Source organism: Nerophis lumbriciformis, linkage group LG08 (genome assembly GCF_033978685.3).
Source record: "Nerophis lumbriciformis linkage group LG08, RoL_Nlum_v2.1, whole genome shotgun sequence".
Lineage (NCBI taxonomy): Eukaryota > Metazoa > Chordata > Actinopteri > Syngnathiformes > Syngnathidae > Nerophis > Nerophis lumbriciformis.
In genome coordinates, this window is record NC_084555.2 from 39910967 (window position 1) to 39927426 (window position 16460).

Consider the following 16460-nt stretch of genomic DNA (forward strand, 5'->3'; position numbering starts at 1 on the left):
TTGCGACCATCCATGCAGCCGTGGACTCTCATTTACGTGTCAATCCCATCCTCATCGCCACTTTGTTGTGTTCTTACAACTTCTCGAATGAAAACAGACTACAGCTTAGCTTCAGCACCGTTTGATTGAGTCACATTTGCAAACATTATATAGTATACTTTGCATGCAGTTGCTATTCCAAGACGTTAGACGGCAGTAGTGTATAGACTACGTTGTGTTGCCATTAAGCTGAAAGTCTAACTTTGTGTTGCACCCTACAAAATGTTTATACTGTAACTATGTACTTGCTACACACCTACCATTTGATTAGAACATGAATCTTAGTTGTAGTTTTCATTAACAAATTTGCAGGTGTTGAACTCGCCATGTAAAATTGCTAATGCTAATTAACAGCATGTATATGGAATAGTCAATGTAAATTAGCATCAAGCTAGCACATTTTGAAAAGCGGAGCTTTACTGTATGTTAGAGCATTTTCTATCAGACATAATTGCTTTGTTGGCATGAAAAATTGTAACATTACCTAGAGGCAGTTTGCCCAAGTCCACTTTAAATGCTGTTTAAATGCTTATTTACTCACCAAGTGTTAGAGCTGGTGTTTAGTCTGCAAAGGGAAGTGACGTCACATGCAACAAAAGTATCAACATATGACATCGCTTGATTTTAAGTAATCGATATCCGGTAGTACCGACAGAATTCGGTCTGTGCCTATAAAAGTAAATAATTTGGTAGCCATCCTTAAATAAAGGTAATCTGATTCTTCTTTATCGTTACAGGAAATGCATCATGCAGTCATGAGACGTCACTAAGAACAAAAACATGGATGGGGAGCGTGCACTAAATGCCACAGTGAACACCAGTACTAAAGACATCCAACTGGTCACTCATAGTCTTTGGGAAGTGATCACCATAGCGACCGTGTCCGCCATAGTCAGCCTGATCACCATAGTGGGCAACGTCCTAGTGATGCTCTCCTTTAAAGTCAACAGCCAGCTGAAGACGGTGAACAATTACTACCTGCTAAGTCTTGCTGCTGCAGACCTCATCATTGGCGTCTTCTCCATGAACTTGTACACCTCCTACATTCTGATGGGTTACTGGGCCTTGGGGAACCTCTCCTGTGACTTGTGGTTGGCTGTAGACTACGTGGCTAGTAACGCCTCAGTCATGAACCTGCTGGTGATCAGTTTTGACAGATACTTTTCAATCACGAGGCCTCTGACCTACAGAGCCAAACGGACTCCCAAACGGGCTGGCATCATGATTGGTTTGGCTTGGCTGGTGTCTCTTGTTCTGTGGGCTCCGCCTATTCTTTGCTGGCAATACTTTGTTGGAAAAAGAACTGTCCCTGAGAGACAATGTCAGATTCAGTTCTTCTCAGAGCCCATAATAACCTTCGGAACGGCGATAGCAGCGTTTTACATCCCCGTGTCAGTCATGACCATCCTCTACTGTCGGATCTACAAAGAAACAGAAAAAAGGACCAAAGATTTAGCAGAGCTTCAGGGAGCAAACCAGACCACAGAGCCTGACGTCACTCAGCCTAGAATTATCCAATCGTGTTTTAGCTGTAAACTAAGATCTACATCGCATGACCGCAACCAAGCCTCGTGGTCTTCCTCAAGCAAGAGCAATGCTGCCAAGTCCACCGCCTTCACCAATGAGGAGTGGTCCAAAGCTGGTCAGCTGACCACCTACAACAGCTATGCCTCCTCGGAAGACGAAGACAGGTCTGTGTCTCCTGGGGCCTCGCAGCCTCCGTTCGGGAACCGCGTCTGCGAGGACAGCAAGAGCGCTGCAGGAAACGAGAGCGAGCAGCTCAGCAGCTACGACGAGGACAGCTTCTTCCAAACGCCCCCCAAAAGCAACTCTCAGAAGAGCGGCAAGTGCATGTCGTACAAGTTCAAGCCGGCTACCAAAGACACTCTGCCGATGCACCAGAGCAAAAACCGCGACACTAAAGCCACTTTCTCCTCAGCAGAGTCCATGAATGCTCCATCGGTGTCCAAGCCAATGGACGCCACGCTGAAGAACCACATGACCAAGAGGAAGAGGATGGTGCTGATCAAAGAGAGGAAGGCAGCTCAGACTCTTAGCGCTATACTGCTGGCCTTCATCCTAACATGGACGCCCTACAACATCATGGTGCTCATTTCCACCTTCTGCTCCGACTGCATTCCGCTCTCCTTGTGGCACCTGGGCTACTGGCTGTGCTATGTCAACAGCACCGTCAACCCCATGTGCTACGCCCTCTGTAACAAGACTTTCCAAAAGACCTTCCGCATGCTTCTACTCTGCCATTGGAAGAAGAAAAGGGTTGAGGAGAAACTCTACTGGTACGGACAAAACCCAATGGTTGGCACCAAACTTACTTGAACTATTTAGAAAGTGTAAATAATCTTCTGACACTGCGCAGTATGTCCATTACTGCTCAATCATCACTTTTTGTGTGGTTGTGATTAGCTTTAAAACATGTTAACACGAAAACACACTCAGAGAGTGCAGACCTCTGCCAGGCCCTATCTCGAGAAAATAAAATCTTGAATCCAGACAGTGATCCGGATCACCCCCAAAATCTAATCACTTGGCTCTTATCCCATTCTGACATTTCCTGAACGGATCATCAAAATCTGCCCATAACCTTTTGAGCTATGTTGCTAACTAACTAACAAACAGAGAAACTAACCCTAGCAAATACATAACCTCCTGGTGGAGGTAAAAAGAAGGTTGATTCTTGCATGCACAAACTGACATAAACAACCAACATTATTCCACACTGGACTATGTTTATAATCTCAGTGCATAATTTAGTATGAAATGTAAATTATTTCGGTCGTGATTACTCGCAATAAACAAATTTTACGGGCTGCACAAAATGTCACAGACATGTTTACCCTTTAAAGGTCATCTGTTATGCAAAATCTACTTTTTATGATGTAAAAAGTAACAAGTCCCCTCAAGCTTGTTTAGAAATTCTGGGTTTTCATGACACACTGATGAAGGGAAAACCTCCTCCCTAATGTGTATGATCTCACTTCTGACCCGCCTTAACTAGATGAGCTTGTCCTGTCAATACGTCTACTTCACGGAGGACAGTTTTGTAAAAAGCAAATACAACATAAGCGGCTTCACTACACATCTTGAAATAAAGCCAAGAGCAAATATCAGTCAGCTACCAACGGAAGTTTCATCATTTTGTTTTTCTTCAATGATTATGCTAAGCTACCATTGTGATGCCATGTATGTAACTGTGATGGTAACACTGTAGCTAACATATGCTAATGTTGCTATTGTTTGTGTCCCAGTTAATTAGACGTTGTTGTATGTAATATATGAAGTGGATAACGAGTACAGTCGCGCTTCTTGTAGCCACACACTACAAACACTGCTTATTGGCATTAAAGCTGCGGGCACAAAACAGCGTGTTATCAAACTAGGCTTACTAAAAGTATTTTTAAACAGTCTAAATTCCAGCTTCAAGGCTAGATTTTGAGCAAACCATTTCCATATATATATATATTTGATATTTATTTAGTATTGTTGGAAAAATAGGTGGCACCTTTAACTAAAAATGCTAAGATTCAATTTGGCATTGTTTCTGTTATATTTTAAAGGGCTAAGAATGGCTCTAAAAGCTACTTAGACAGGACTGTAATTTCAAGTCTTATCACACGTGTCAAATTTTTTCTATTGTCATTTATGGGCTTCTAAGTATCATTGAACTTTGTCTAATGATAAGACATTTGTATTTTAAACTCATTTTTATTTATTTTTTTAGTCATAGACAAATGGAGATACATACTTTGCATTGGACAGCGAAGATACTATACACGTTTTAGGAATTAAAACCTTATGACTGAAGTCCAGCCTGTCCAGCATTTTTTTTTAGCCAAGCCAAATACAAGTCAGTTATAGGAAGAAATGTCAACAAAGGGAGTAGTATAGTTTAGGTTTTTTTTAAAGTGTGAAACAGTTGTAGCCTCCCCTAATATATTTCTTTGTATACTGTACTGTACACTGGCTGTATATGTTATATTGTAGCTCATACTTGCCAACCCTCCCGAATTTTTCGGTAGACTCCTGAAATTCAGCGCCTCTCCCGAAAACCTCCCGGGACAAATATTCTCCCGAAAATCTCCCGATTTTCAGCCGGAGCTGGAGGGGGCGTGGCCTCCAGCTCCATGCAGACCTGAGTGAGGACAGCCTTTTTTTATGACGGGAGAACAACAGGGTGACAAGAACTAAATCATCCAGACTAGAGATAAATTGTATTCTTATGTTTATCTCACCTAAAAATAAATATATTTATTAATTACAAAAAAAACTAAATACATTTTTACTATATTTTGCTAAAAACATCTAAATTAATTGTGTTTTTATTTGTATTTTTTCTGACTCCTTAATACATCCAGCCATAGAATTATACATTAAAATAAACATATTTGAAATAATTAATTTTAATTATCATAATAATTAATTTAAAATGACCATATAATTAATTTAAAATGACCATATTTAATTATTAAAATAATTGCTTGCTTATCAACAACTTTAGCATTTTATTCATTACATTTTGAAGCGCTCAGAAGCCAAGTTATGTTATATTCCTTAAGATTTATTTATGCAAGTTTGAAGTATCAATTATCTAAACACAGTTTTGTTTGCATATTTTCAGGATATATATATATATATATATATATGAAATACTTGACTTGGTGAATTCTAGCTGTCAATATACTCCTCCCCTCTTAACCACGCCCCCGGCAACAACCACGCCCCCGTCCCACCCCCACGCCCCCACCTCCCGAAATCGGAGGTCTCAAGGTTGGCAAGTATGTTGTAGCTAATATTGCTGCTGTTCTGAATATCTTGTTTTGTCCAGCTAGGCTGTAAAAGATGGTAAAACATGATTTCCTCCCATTAACCTTACAGTATATACATTTCAAGGCAATTTTAAAAACACCACCCAAATAGTGTTCTCAAGCTGCTGTGCCTGTTGATGGTCCTCTGGCGCCTCCCAGGGGAGGCTGGTTTCACACTTTGACAACTGTTCCTCAGTATATTTTATTTTAGTACTGGATTACTGAAATGTTCTAGTTTTTCTATGCTTTCATTATCATCTAGAACATTTTGAAGTATTGTGGCCAAACACGTTACCAAGTATTTTGGTGAAATTCTGGGAGCCTACACTTTGCAATGTACATTTATGTACAGGCAAAACATTGTTGTCATTTTCTGTATATCTTGATCATGTTCAATCATGTTTTTCTAAATAAATGTGTTTTTATCATCTATTAGGAGTTGACGCTTGTGTCGCTAGTTTACCCTTGATGGAAAGTGTCCTTATAGCTCGTCTTTACTGTGAACAACTTTAGGAGTGTGTGAGGGTCTGACCATCATCCATGCATACTTGCACAGCCGCTCCTTGTTGCAGTCTTTTTGCCAGTAGATGACATTCCTGCGGTTCAGATTGGCACCCGCGCATGCGTCGTACCACCAACCCCCTCCAGCCACCCCCTGGAACTCCAGCTTGGCACAGTTCTGGAAGTAGTTATCGTTGTCTCGGTCCTTTGTGGTGAATTTCTGGTTGTCGTGCAGGTAGTTCTCCGTGTCCAAGGTGAGGGCGTCCACAGCTGTGCCCTGGAACAACCCCAGCCTCAGCCTGTATGCCGATGATTCATCCTCCACCAGAAAAGGGTCGTACTCTCCCATCTTTGTGACGGCATCTCGGTCCACTAGTTTGACTCCAAGTGTGTAGTGCCCCGGGCCTCCTGTGAGCTGATGAAGGTATTCGTTTCCGAGCCAGTGATCTCCTGTGATGTCCCCGAAGCCGTGCTTGTAGTCAGCCCAGACGCGGTCAAAACTGACGCTGCTGTTGACGGTGATGTGCTGCACAATGGTCCAGCCGCCCTCCTGCATGGCACAGTACGCCACAATGGGGGTGTCCCGAGGTTGGATTAGGTAGACCCCATCTCTGGCAATACCTGAAGAGGTCACCAGCATTTCATGACAGTCCCTTGGCAGCACTGTGGGGACAATCAGAGATCTTCATTTCTTACACCGTGGTACATCGTCCGAACATAACACACATGTAACAAATACATCAACTTTTTAAAGAAAGATTGTACATTTTTGTGAAGGAATCCCATTTAAAGGGGTAACTTTTTCAAAAGTTGCAATATTCAAAACAGAAAATATAACAAGAACATTGCCGGTTACAATTAGTGGTTTAAAAGAAACATATTTTTTAGAAAATGATGTTCACAATTACCAATCACAGTCGTCCCGTGCTACATCGCACTTCAAATATTGCGGCTTCACCACATCGCCTATTTTTTTTCCATTTTTTCCATTTGCTTACACACAATTCTACTAACTGTGTGTCTTTTTTCAAAATATATACACACTTTCCCAAACACCACATTCAATTTTCTTAATTCCTAGATTATTTGCAAAATGACACACTTTGGTCAAAACATATGCCCATTCATCAAAATAAAGCAAGCATTTGTAAAAATGCAGTTTTTTTCCATCTCACTCACAGAGCCTTCAAATGATAAGACACGATTGGAGTGACTTACCCAGAACACTTGTAAAAAAAAACTATTTTAATATAAGAAATCACATGTTCGGGGCATTTTGCCCGACCTTTTTAGCATATGTGATGATTACTACAACTTGACAAAATATATTGGCAAATCCATAGCAATCATCATTGTTTACTTTGAAGTGGGCCTACACGTAAGGACCTAAAGAGAAAGTAAAAATATCCTGTAATCTTTTCAAGAACTGCTCAACAATGATGCTGCAAACTGAAAATATTTATTTTTACCACAGTTAGGTTAAGTAACATATCATCATCATCATCATCATCATCATCATCATCGGCGGTCACTCGAATGAGTATGACGATCCTCCTGGTAGGGGTGTATCTCTTTATGGAGGATGCCTGTGCATGACTTTGTTTAACGTGGGGAGACTGGTGCACAGACAGTCACCACACGATCCTTGACAGAATCGAGTCAGGGTCCAGTGGCATGGAGTCCAAGACGACTGGGGACCCTTTTCTGCTGCAGCCTTCTCCGCCATCGCAACCATTGTGGTAGTTCTTAAATCTACCGTCTTCCGCCTGCTCCGCCGTTGAGGTCTTCACCGTATCCCTGGGTAGGGGCCAGTCAGGTACTAGGCCTTTGCCAAGGGCCACCTGGGGTAACAGTAGTAAAGGGGTTGACCTCCTAGTGCCCCAAGACCCCATAGAGGAGCCGCCACTGCCGGATGCACTTTAACGTCATGCCCAGGACATAGTAACATATCACAGTAGTCAAAAATGACATGCGGTACAAATTAAAATCTGAGACAAATAAAAAGGTTTTAAAAAAAATCTGGAGCTAAATAAAAATGACAGCATAGAGCAGTGATTTTCAACCAGTGTGCCGAGAGAGATCGTCAGGTGTGTCGTGGGAAATTATTTAATATCTTCTAATTAACCATTGTCGGGTGTCTGTGCTATAATAAAGTGCAGCAGATAATGTAATACTCTTCTATTTCAGTAGGTGACAGCAGGGGGCAATAAATACTTGTAAAGACAATCGAGTTAGCGCTGTGCGACACGTGACAGTGACAGTTTGGGATTGCAGCAAGAGGAGGCGAGCAAGTGACAGTGACGGAGAAGTTTTTGAGAAGGGAAAATGCAAATGCTGAACAGGGGGCTGGACAAAATTCTGACCCAGATGAAGGCCCTAGTATGACTGGTCGACAAAATAAAAAAGACAAGACGGTGAGCTCGAGGCAATACAGCGAAAGCTATCTTTCATTTATAAATAAATAATGATAAATGGGTTGTACTTGTATAGCGCTTTTCTACCTTCAAGCTACTCAAAGCGCTTTGACACTACTTCCACATTTACCCATTCACACACACATTCACACACTGATGGAGGGAGCTGCCATGCAAGGCGCTAACCAGCACCCATCAGGAGCAAGGGTGAAGTGTCTTGCTCAGGACACAACGGACATGACGAGGTTGGTACTAGGTGGGGATTGAACCAGGGACCCTCGGGTCGCGCACGGCCACTCTTCCACTGCGCCACGCCGTCCCTCCCATTTGGATTTACTTTCACCGGGGATGCGACAGCACCGACTCCGCTGTGCTTGGTGTGTGAAGCTATCCAATAGCGCCATGGTGCCAAGCAAGCTTAAATGCCATCTCCAAACGAAACACCCTTCCGTTCAAAACAAGCCGATGGACTATTTTGTACGCTTGCGTACAAACAATGAGAAACAGGCAACTTTTCTGAGAAAAACCACAAAGGTAAATGAGACAGCCCTCAAAGCTAGCTATCTTGTTGCTGAACTTGTAGACAAAAAAGTCCCACACTGTGGCAGAAACATTAATACTGCACGCTTGTAAAGCCATTGTAAATTAGCTGCTCAGGCCCAAGTTTCACACTAGGTGAGTATAAATACATTTAGCAACTATATTATTAACTATATGTATTATATACTGTGTTAGAGTGTCATTTTGTTTGGTGGTGTGCCGCAGGATTTTGTAAATGTAAAAAGTGTGCCCCGGCTCAAAAAAGGTTGAAAATCACTGGCATAGAGTATAAGCTACATGTGCAGACTTAGGCATCAGCAATTCTATGAAAAAACGTACTCAAAAGCCTCAGTTACTGATTCCAATCATCACCTGCCCGTCTAGCTGGATCAGGCCATAGTATCTCATCCACATCACATGTGCAAGATGGGAAGGTGTGTGTAAAGCATCGTGTGTAATATTTCGCAAAAAACTGTGAAGCAGAGTCTATGCCTAATATCAGGCAAACCTGCACAGTGATTTTGCTTACTGTGTGTAGACTTTGTTAACTGTGTGAACATTTGAAATGTGTTGGAAAAAACTGTAAAGCAAATTCTATAAAATGTTTTCCCTTTATAAAGCATTTTTAAGCACATACTTTTCTAAATGCAGTAAAACTATCAATACTAGAGTAGTACTGGCCATTAGATGAGACCAAACCAATCAGAGGGCACTGTTCAGCATCGTGGCCACCACCAACACAGAGAACTACCTGCACGACAACCAGAAATTCACCACAAAGGACCAAGACAATGACAACTACTTTCAGAATTGAGTCAAGCTGGAGTTCCAGGGGGCGGCTGGAGGGGATTGGTGGTACGCACACTGAGTCAGGAAGCATTATTACAAATCCCGTTTCCATATGAGTTGGGAAATTGTGTTAGATGTAAATATAAACAGAATACAATGATTTGCAAATCCTTTTCAACCCATATTCAATTGAATGCACTACAAAGACAAGATATTTGATGTTCAAACTCATAAACTTTATTTTTTCTTTGCAAATAATAATTAACTTAGAATTTTATGGCTGCAACACGTGCCAAAGTAGTTGGGAAAGGGCATGTTCACCACTGTGTTACATGGCCTTTCCTTTTAACAACACTCAGTAAACGTTTGGGAACTGAGGAGACACATTTTGTAAGCTTCTCAGGTGGAATTCTTTCCCATTCTTGCTTGATGTACAGCTTATGTTGTTCAACAGTCCGGGGGTCTCAGTTGTGGTATTTTAGGCTTCATAATGCGCCACACATTTTCAATGGGAGACAGGTCTGGACTACAGGCAGGCCAGTCTAGAACCCGCACTCTTTTACTATGAAGCCACATTGATGTAACACGTGGCTTGGCATTGTCTTGCTGAAATAAGCAGGGGCGTCCATGGTAACATTGCTTGGATGGCAACATATGTTGCTCCAAAACCTGTATGTACCTTTCAGCATTAATGGAGCCTTCACAGATGTGTAAGTTACCCATGTCTTGGGCACTAATACACCCCCATACCATCACAGATGCTGGCTTTTCAACTTTGCGCCTATAACAATCCGGATGGTTCTTTTCCTCTTTGGTCCGGAGGACACGACGTCCACATTTTCCAAAAAATATTTGAAATGTGGACTCGTCAGACCACAGAACACTTTTCTACTTTGTATCGGTCCATCTTTGATGAGCTCAGGCCCAGCGAAGCCGACGGCGTTTCTGGGTGTTGTTAATAAACGGTTTTCGCCTTGTGTAGGAGAGTTTTAACTTGCACTTACAGATGTAGCGACCAACTGTAGTTACTGACAGTGGGTTTCTGAAGTGTTCCTGAGCCCATGTGGTGATATCCTTTACACACTGATGTCGCTTGTTGATGCAGTACAGCCTGAGGGATCGAAGGTCGCGGGCTTAGCTGCTTACGTGCAGCGATTTCTCCAGATTCTCTGAACCCTTTGATGATATTACGGACCGTAGATGGTGAAATCCCTAAATTCCTTGCAATAGCTGGTTGAGAAAGGTTTTTCTTAAACTGTTCAACAATTTGCTCACGCATTTGTTGACAAAGTGGTAACCCTCGCCCCATCCTTGTTTGTGAATGACTGAGCATTTCATGGAATCTACTTTTATATCCGATCATGGCACCCACCTGTTCCCAATTAGCCTGCACACCTGTGGGATGTTCCAAATAAGTGTTTGATGAGCATTCCTTAACTTTATCAGTATTTATTGCCACCTTTCCCAACTTATTTGTCATGTGTTGCTGGCATCAAATTCTAAAGTTAATGATTATTTGCAAAAAAAAAAAAAATGTCTATCAGTTTGAACATCAAATATGTTGTCCTTGTGGCATATTCAACTGAATATGGGTTGAAAATGATTTGCAAATCATAGTATTCTGTTTATATTTACATCTAACACAATTTCCCAACTCATATGAAAACAGGGTTTGTATATTGGATTAAAAAAAAGTAAATGTGACTAAAGTATGTTATTTTATGTTTAGAGGGTTCTAAAATTGTTGAAAAACATTTTAAAAGGTAGTAAACAGCTTTTTTGCTCTAGTTATGAAAATATTTGATCTAAAATGAATGATTCCTACTTTGTGGAAATTAATTTATTCTAGTTAAGTCTGGAACCAATTAACAGCGATAAACGAGGGACGACTGTAAATTGAATAACAGTTGCTCGTCTGCCTGAGGAATTACTGTAGCGTTCATGCTTGTCACTCACCGCTGTCTCGTCCACACACACTACAAAATAGCAGTCCAAGAGAAGCAACTAACAAATTGCAGTCATGTTGTTGTTATCATTGAATATGTATTCAATGATGACTTTAGCTAATGTTTGCCAAATCGCTATCATATAGTGTACGTGCTCAAAGCCGGAAGAGGGTAGAGTTTAATGCTTACAACACTTTGGAAAGTAAGTTTTCTCTCGGCAGATGTTTAAGGTTGCAAACAGCTCCTTCAAGTGTGTGCATACATTAAATTCTCAAAAAAGTAGTGTTTAACTATCTCTGTAGAAAAGTTGCCCGTGATAGTATTATATCAGTATAGTATTACTATGGTATTACCTATGATTTATTTAAATACAATTTTAAAATACAGGTTGAATAAATTACACCTTAGTTAAATAAATTAATTTTTAAATAAAATAAAAAAAATTCACATGAACTATAGTACATATTTTATTTTGTAAATGCTTTAAACATATGATATTATTGTATACATAAACTGCAAAAAGGCCGGTGTTATTACTGTTATTTTGTCCATGTACTGTACAAGAGCCCTGCCCAGCATGCACAAGACATTGATACAATGTTGAATGTACATATACGTCCTTTAAAACTGACTTTGAAACAACATTGTAAAATAGTTGTATTTGTAAAGGCAACGCTGATGTTCAAGGTTGGATCCACGTTGTTGGTTGGTAAATGACCAAATTTCAATGGTCAAATCAACGTCACAACCTGACATTGAGTAAAGGTCGTCAAAAAGAATGTTGTTTCAACGTTGTATTTGTGTTGTCGAATATTGGTTGGGAAAAGACCAAATTTCAATGGTCAAGTCAACACCAGAACCCAACATTGATTAAATGTCGTCAAAAAGCATGTTGTTTCAATGTTATGTTTGAGTTGCTCAACTTCAAGACCTAATTCAACGAGTTCTCAACGTTGTTTTAATGTATTGTGCCTGATGGATGCTAACTAGTGAAAATTAGGCAAACAACAGCACACTAAAAGGGGCTGTGGCAGTGGCGCACAACATCCTGTCTGAATGTCCTCCAGTAAAAAGAGAAAAACAATGGCAAAGTATCCAGGGGCAGGGTGATACAAAAAACTCCATACAAATCCTTGAATAAATATGCTAATCAAAATTCTCAGGGCATACAATCAATCGCAACTGGGCTGTTTAATTTGTCTTGGAAGACATGAGGGTGTGCCTGGGCATGAATAGTTACTCCCTATCGTAGTGAGAAAAACAACTGATGCAAAAGAGCAATCCTACTGTCAATGCCAACGACAGTTGTTGAAGTTTGAGGTATTGAGTGGTATTGTGTGGCAGAACGATCGCTGAGAAACGACCACTAAACAAACACCCAATCTAAGACTAGATCTGACCAATCAATGGGTGCGAACCGGTGAAGACTAATTGGATGAGAGGTGAAATGTCTTCTAAGACAAACTGAACAGTCGATCCAATCGATTGAATGCCCTGAGAATACAATGAATAGGATAAATGAGAACATCCATGTCATGCTTGTCACTGACAGTTTTGTTATGTTTTGGTTTTTCCTCTGTTTGTGTTTTATTTCCTGTCAGCGCTCTTATTTTGGTTCCTTTTCCTGCACGTCTCCCTGAGCGATTGTTTCCTTCACCTGTACCTGATTGGCAATCTGGCACACCTGGTGGCAATTGCCAATCAGGCTACTATTTATACCTGCCTCACCCTCCAGTCAGTGCTGGAGTATTGTATGCTGTGGACTGTTTGCTATCTTCAGTTCTCCCTGGTTCCTCGTCTCTTGTTTGCTGTTTCGTGTATGCTGGTTCCTGTTAGCTGTTCCCAGTTTGCCTGTTTCCTGGTTCCTGATTCCTGTTTTCCTGCATTTTATTTTTTACATTAAAAGTCATGTTTTACTGCAACAAGCCTGCCATCTCGGCATCTTGGGGTTCGTCACCAACGCTACCTGACAATCCAGAGACATGTTAATTTTTTTTACTCCGTATACTGTACAAGTCGACTTTTTTTGTTGTAAAGAAAAATTATAATGTGTGATGTACCTTATTGAAATTGTATACATGTTCGAAATAAACTTCTACCAACCAAACAACCAACCAACTTTGTGCATGAAATATTGGAACAAGACTGTAGTCTTTCCCAACAAGTCTTGGTCAACCAAAGAAAATACATTTTGCATGAAGTCCTATGTCTCCTACGAATCATTCAGCGTGGTGCAAGCACATTTTTGGAGAAAGTTTTGGTGTCCTCATGCTCCATCAAAAAGCAGAATTTTTGACTGGGTTCAGAAGTATCGTATTTTTCGGAGTATAAGTCGCACCGGAGTATAAGTCGCACCTGCCGAAAATGCATAATAAAGAAGGAAAAAAACATATATAAGTCGCACTGCAGTATATGTCGCATTTTTGGGGGAAATTGATTTGATAAAACCCAACACCAAGAATAGACATTTGAAAGGCAATTTAAAATAAATAAAGAATAGTAAACAACAGGCTGAATAAGTGTACGTTACATGAGGCATAAATAACCAACTGAGAACGTACCTGGTATGTTAACGTAACATATTATGGTAAGAGTCATTCAAATAACTATAACATATAGAACATGCTATACGTTTACCAAACAATCTGTCACTCCTAATCGCTAAATCCCATGAAATCTTATACGTCTAGTCTCTTACGTGAATGAGTTAAATAATATTATTCGATATTTTAGGGTAATGTGTTAATAATTTCACACATAAGTCGCTCCTGAGTATAAGTCGCACCCCCTCCCAAACTATGAAATAAAACTGCAACTTACAGTCCGAAAAATACGGTACAGAGTACAGAGAGTATTGGACTGTGCAAAACCTAGATTCTAAAGTTCGAGCAATAGACAATTTTGCGCAACATATGCAAGTTTGCCTTATTTGGAGCATATTTTGGACCAAAAATATGACTTTTATGCAGAGACCAAGATAACTTAAACTTTGAGGAATGATCATACACAGACTGAAGTTTAAGGTCATTTACAAAAAGCAGGAACATGTTCATTTGTAGGATTTAATAACATTTTATTGTTTTGTTTCTTTTAGTCACCCTGTATTTGTGTCTGAGTATATATTCCTGTACTTCACCCAATTTTAAATATAATAGATGTCATATTAGCATTTTAACATGGGATCAGAAGGCAATATACTTGTTGTATTGTTAGGTACTGAATGTAAAGATAATGACCTATTTGAAGTATTTAATACAACCCCCTCTTTTAAATGTGGGCTGACAACTCTGTTGCAAATTTGGCACAATTTTGTTTGGGAAAACAGTGAAACCTTGATCTTGCGCCAGTATATTACAACAACTTACCAAGATACACAAATTATATCACAGGTCATCTATGAGTCAGTATAGTCATTCCGGGCCCAAACAGTGGAATTTGACCATCCCACATATCACAGCTGATCTAACTGATAAAGTCACAAATAAAGCGTTTAAAGGGGAACTGTACTTTTAAAAAAAAGTTTCGCCTATCGTTCTCAATCCTGATGGTACAAAAAAAGACAAAAGTTTTTTATGCACTCTAACTTGCAATAATTGGCTTGTTTTCAGTGGGTAGCAATGCAGCTAATGGGCCCAATCCATTCTACCTCTAAATCGCTTTAAAAATGCATTTAAAAACCGCCAACAATTCTTCATTCACGTTCAGTAATCTGTATAATAACCAAGCTGTAGCAACATTGAGGAACTGCTTTGCTAGCGTAACAATTCATTGCCTTGCTGCGGTATTAGCCGTAAGCTAGTTACGGCAAGCGGTAAGCTCGCTACTACGTCAACAACTAAATAGCTTTTGAGTTTGTAATGCACAACAAAATGTGATAATACACCAATCTGTATTGACTGAAAAACATGAACAATCATATTACAATATCTGTAAAGTATTATTTCATGTTTTGTTTGTACACAGCCAGCTCGACAGCATATCTACTGTAGTTGTACGATGATGTGCTTGTATCATGATCAGTGTTATAGCGACTCACTCGACAGACAGTGGTTTGGCCAAGCTGGCTGGGGACGTTTCCAGTTGATTTGGGTAAGCAATCTATTTATTTCGGCATGGTTTGGCTCAAAGTTCCACATTTACATGGTCAAGTCACGCCACACTCGGTACTGCTAAAAATGATCAAAATATTTAAAAGTTGTTTTAGAGGGCTTTGAAGGCTACAACGGTGACTCCAATCAGCCGCATCTTGCAAAGTTTTGTATCATCATTAAAATAATAATAATAATTAAAAAAAGACATGATTGTGAACGATAGGCAAAGTTAAAAAAGCAAAAGATAGGGGAGAAACATTCTATACAAGACTTCATTTACACTGTTGGTAAATAGAAGAAAAAAAACATTTATTTTGCTTACATATTCATGTCATGCCTTTAGCTTCTATGTGTTTTCACTCACTTATTACCCTGCAAAGACATTTGATAGGCAAGTTCAAGTCGTTCACACAAACATACCTCTCATTCCCTGGTTCAGGACCACATTGTGCTGATCAAGAGGTAGGAGATGCAAGTTCTCAGCTTGGAGGTGCTCCATGTTGACTCCATGTAGACTCAGCATGAGCACAAGCACACCTTGCCTTAGCCATAATTCAAATACCATCATTGTCCTGCAGAGAAGTTTTAGCTGCATGAAGTGTACAGTAAGTGACACTCCAACCCTATTCCACAGTAAAAAAGGGCTCACCTCTTTTTGGGTCCGCAGACGGGTTACACTGTACAAACCCAGCTAATCTTCTCCCACGCTGAAGATTTAATCAAGCACAAATCAAAAGTAGGCGTACAAACAAGGCTGTTCTATGACTGGCTCATCTTTTACAATTCCAACTGGACTTCAGCCTCAGCTTCACATCACAATGGCAGATGCCAAACCTTCCTCTTATCTGTCAAGTCAGATAAAACCATGTGTGAGAGGTGAAAGGAATCTCTCTCTGTCTAACTCTAACCTCCTCAAGAGGCAATAAGGCTGAAGTCCGGCTGAGATTGACCCATAAAGGTTCAGCAGCTAATAATAACTAGGAGCTCAGTTCAGACGTATTGCAGGTGACATACAAAAATAAATAATCAGTTCTTCTGTACCCAACTAAGAAAGTACATACAACTTTAATGCACACTGCAATAAAGCAAAACAAACACTGTAAAATGTACTTGATGGGACATAACTCAGACAACAGAATGATAAATCCACTAGAGCTCAGTTTTTACGAGACATTATTTTCTCACTATCAAGTTTATATTGCACATTGTCAGAACCTCAAAGGATGGCTGTATTTTCACTCTTCCTGGATGTCAAGTACGTTGAGACAGGAATGACTCAACGGCCTGTAAGAAAAATAATATTTATCTTCAGCTAAA

General features: G+C 40.1%; 3 protein-coding genes across 6 annotated transcripts in view; 1 reads left to right on the plus strand and 2 right to left on the minus strand.

Moving 5' to 3' along the window:
- Positions 1-4432, plus strand: part of chrm5a (cholinergic receptor, muscarinic 5a) — a 45120-nt gene extending 40688 nt beyond the window's left edge. The window contains exon 2 of the mRNA XM_061968926.2: positions 777-4432. Within this exon, the coding sequence (XP_061824910.2) occupies positions 820-2376 (1557 nt within the window). The 5' untranslated portion in view covers positions 777-819 and the 3' untranslated portion in view covers positions 2377-4432. The remainder of the gene's footprint in view (positions 1-776) is intronic.
- Positions 4433-4810: 378 nt separating this feature from the next.
- Positions 4811-16429, minus strand: LOC133611797 (fibrinogen-like protein 1-like protein). The gene is made up of 4 exons (XM_061968932.2): positions 16359-16429; positions 15793-15850; positions 15564-15715; positions 4811-6026 (listed from the first exon to the last, which is right to left on the minus strand). Exons 3-4 carry the CDS (start codon positions 15709-15711, stop codon positions 5344-5346), a joined length of 831 nt encoding a protein of 276 aa, XP_061824916.1. The 5' UTR covers positions 15712-15715; positions 15793-15850; positions 16359-16429; the 3' UTR covers positions 4811-5343.
- Positions 16288-16460, minus strand: part of LOC133611796 (KATNB1-like protein 1) — a 157876-nt gene continuing 157703 nt past the window's right edge. For all 4 annotated transcript variants that reach the window (XM_061968927.2, XM_061968929.2, XM_061968931.2 and 1 more), the window contains one exon: positions 16288-16427. In XM_061968927.2, coding sequence (XP_061824911.1) covers positions 16395-16427 — 33 coding nt within the window. In that variant the 3' untranslated portion in view covers positions 16288-16394. The remainder of the gene's footprint in view (positions 16428-16460) is intronic.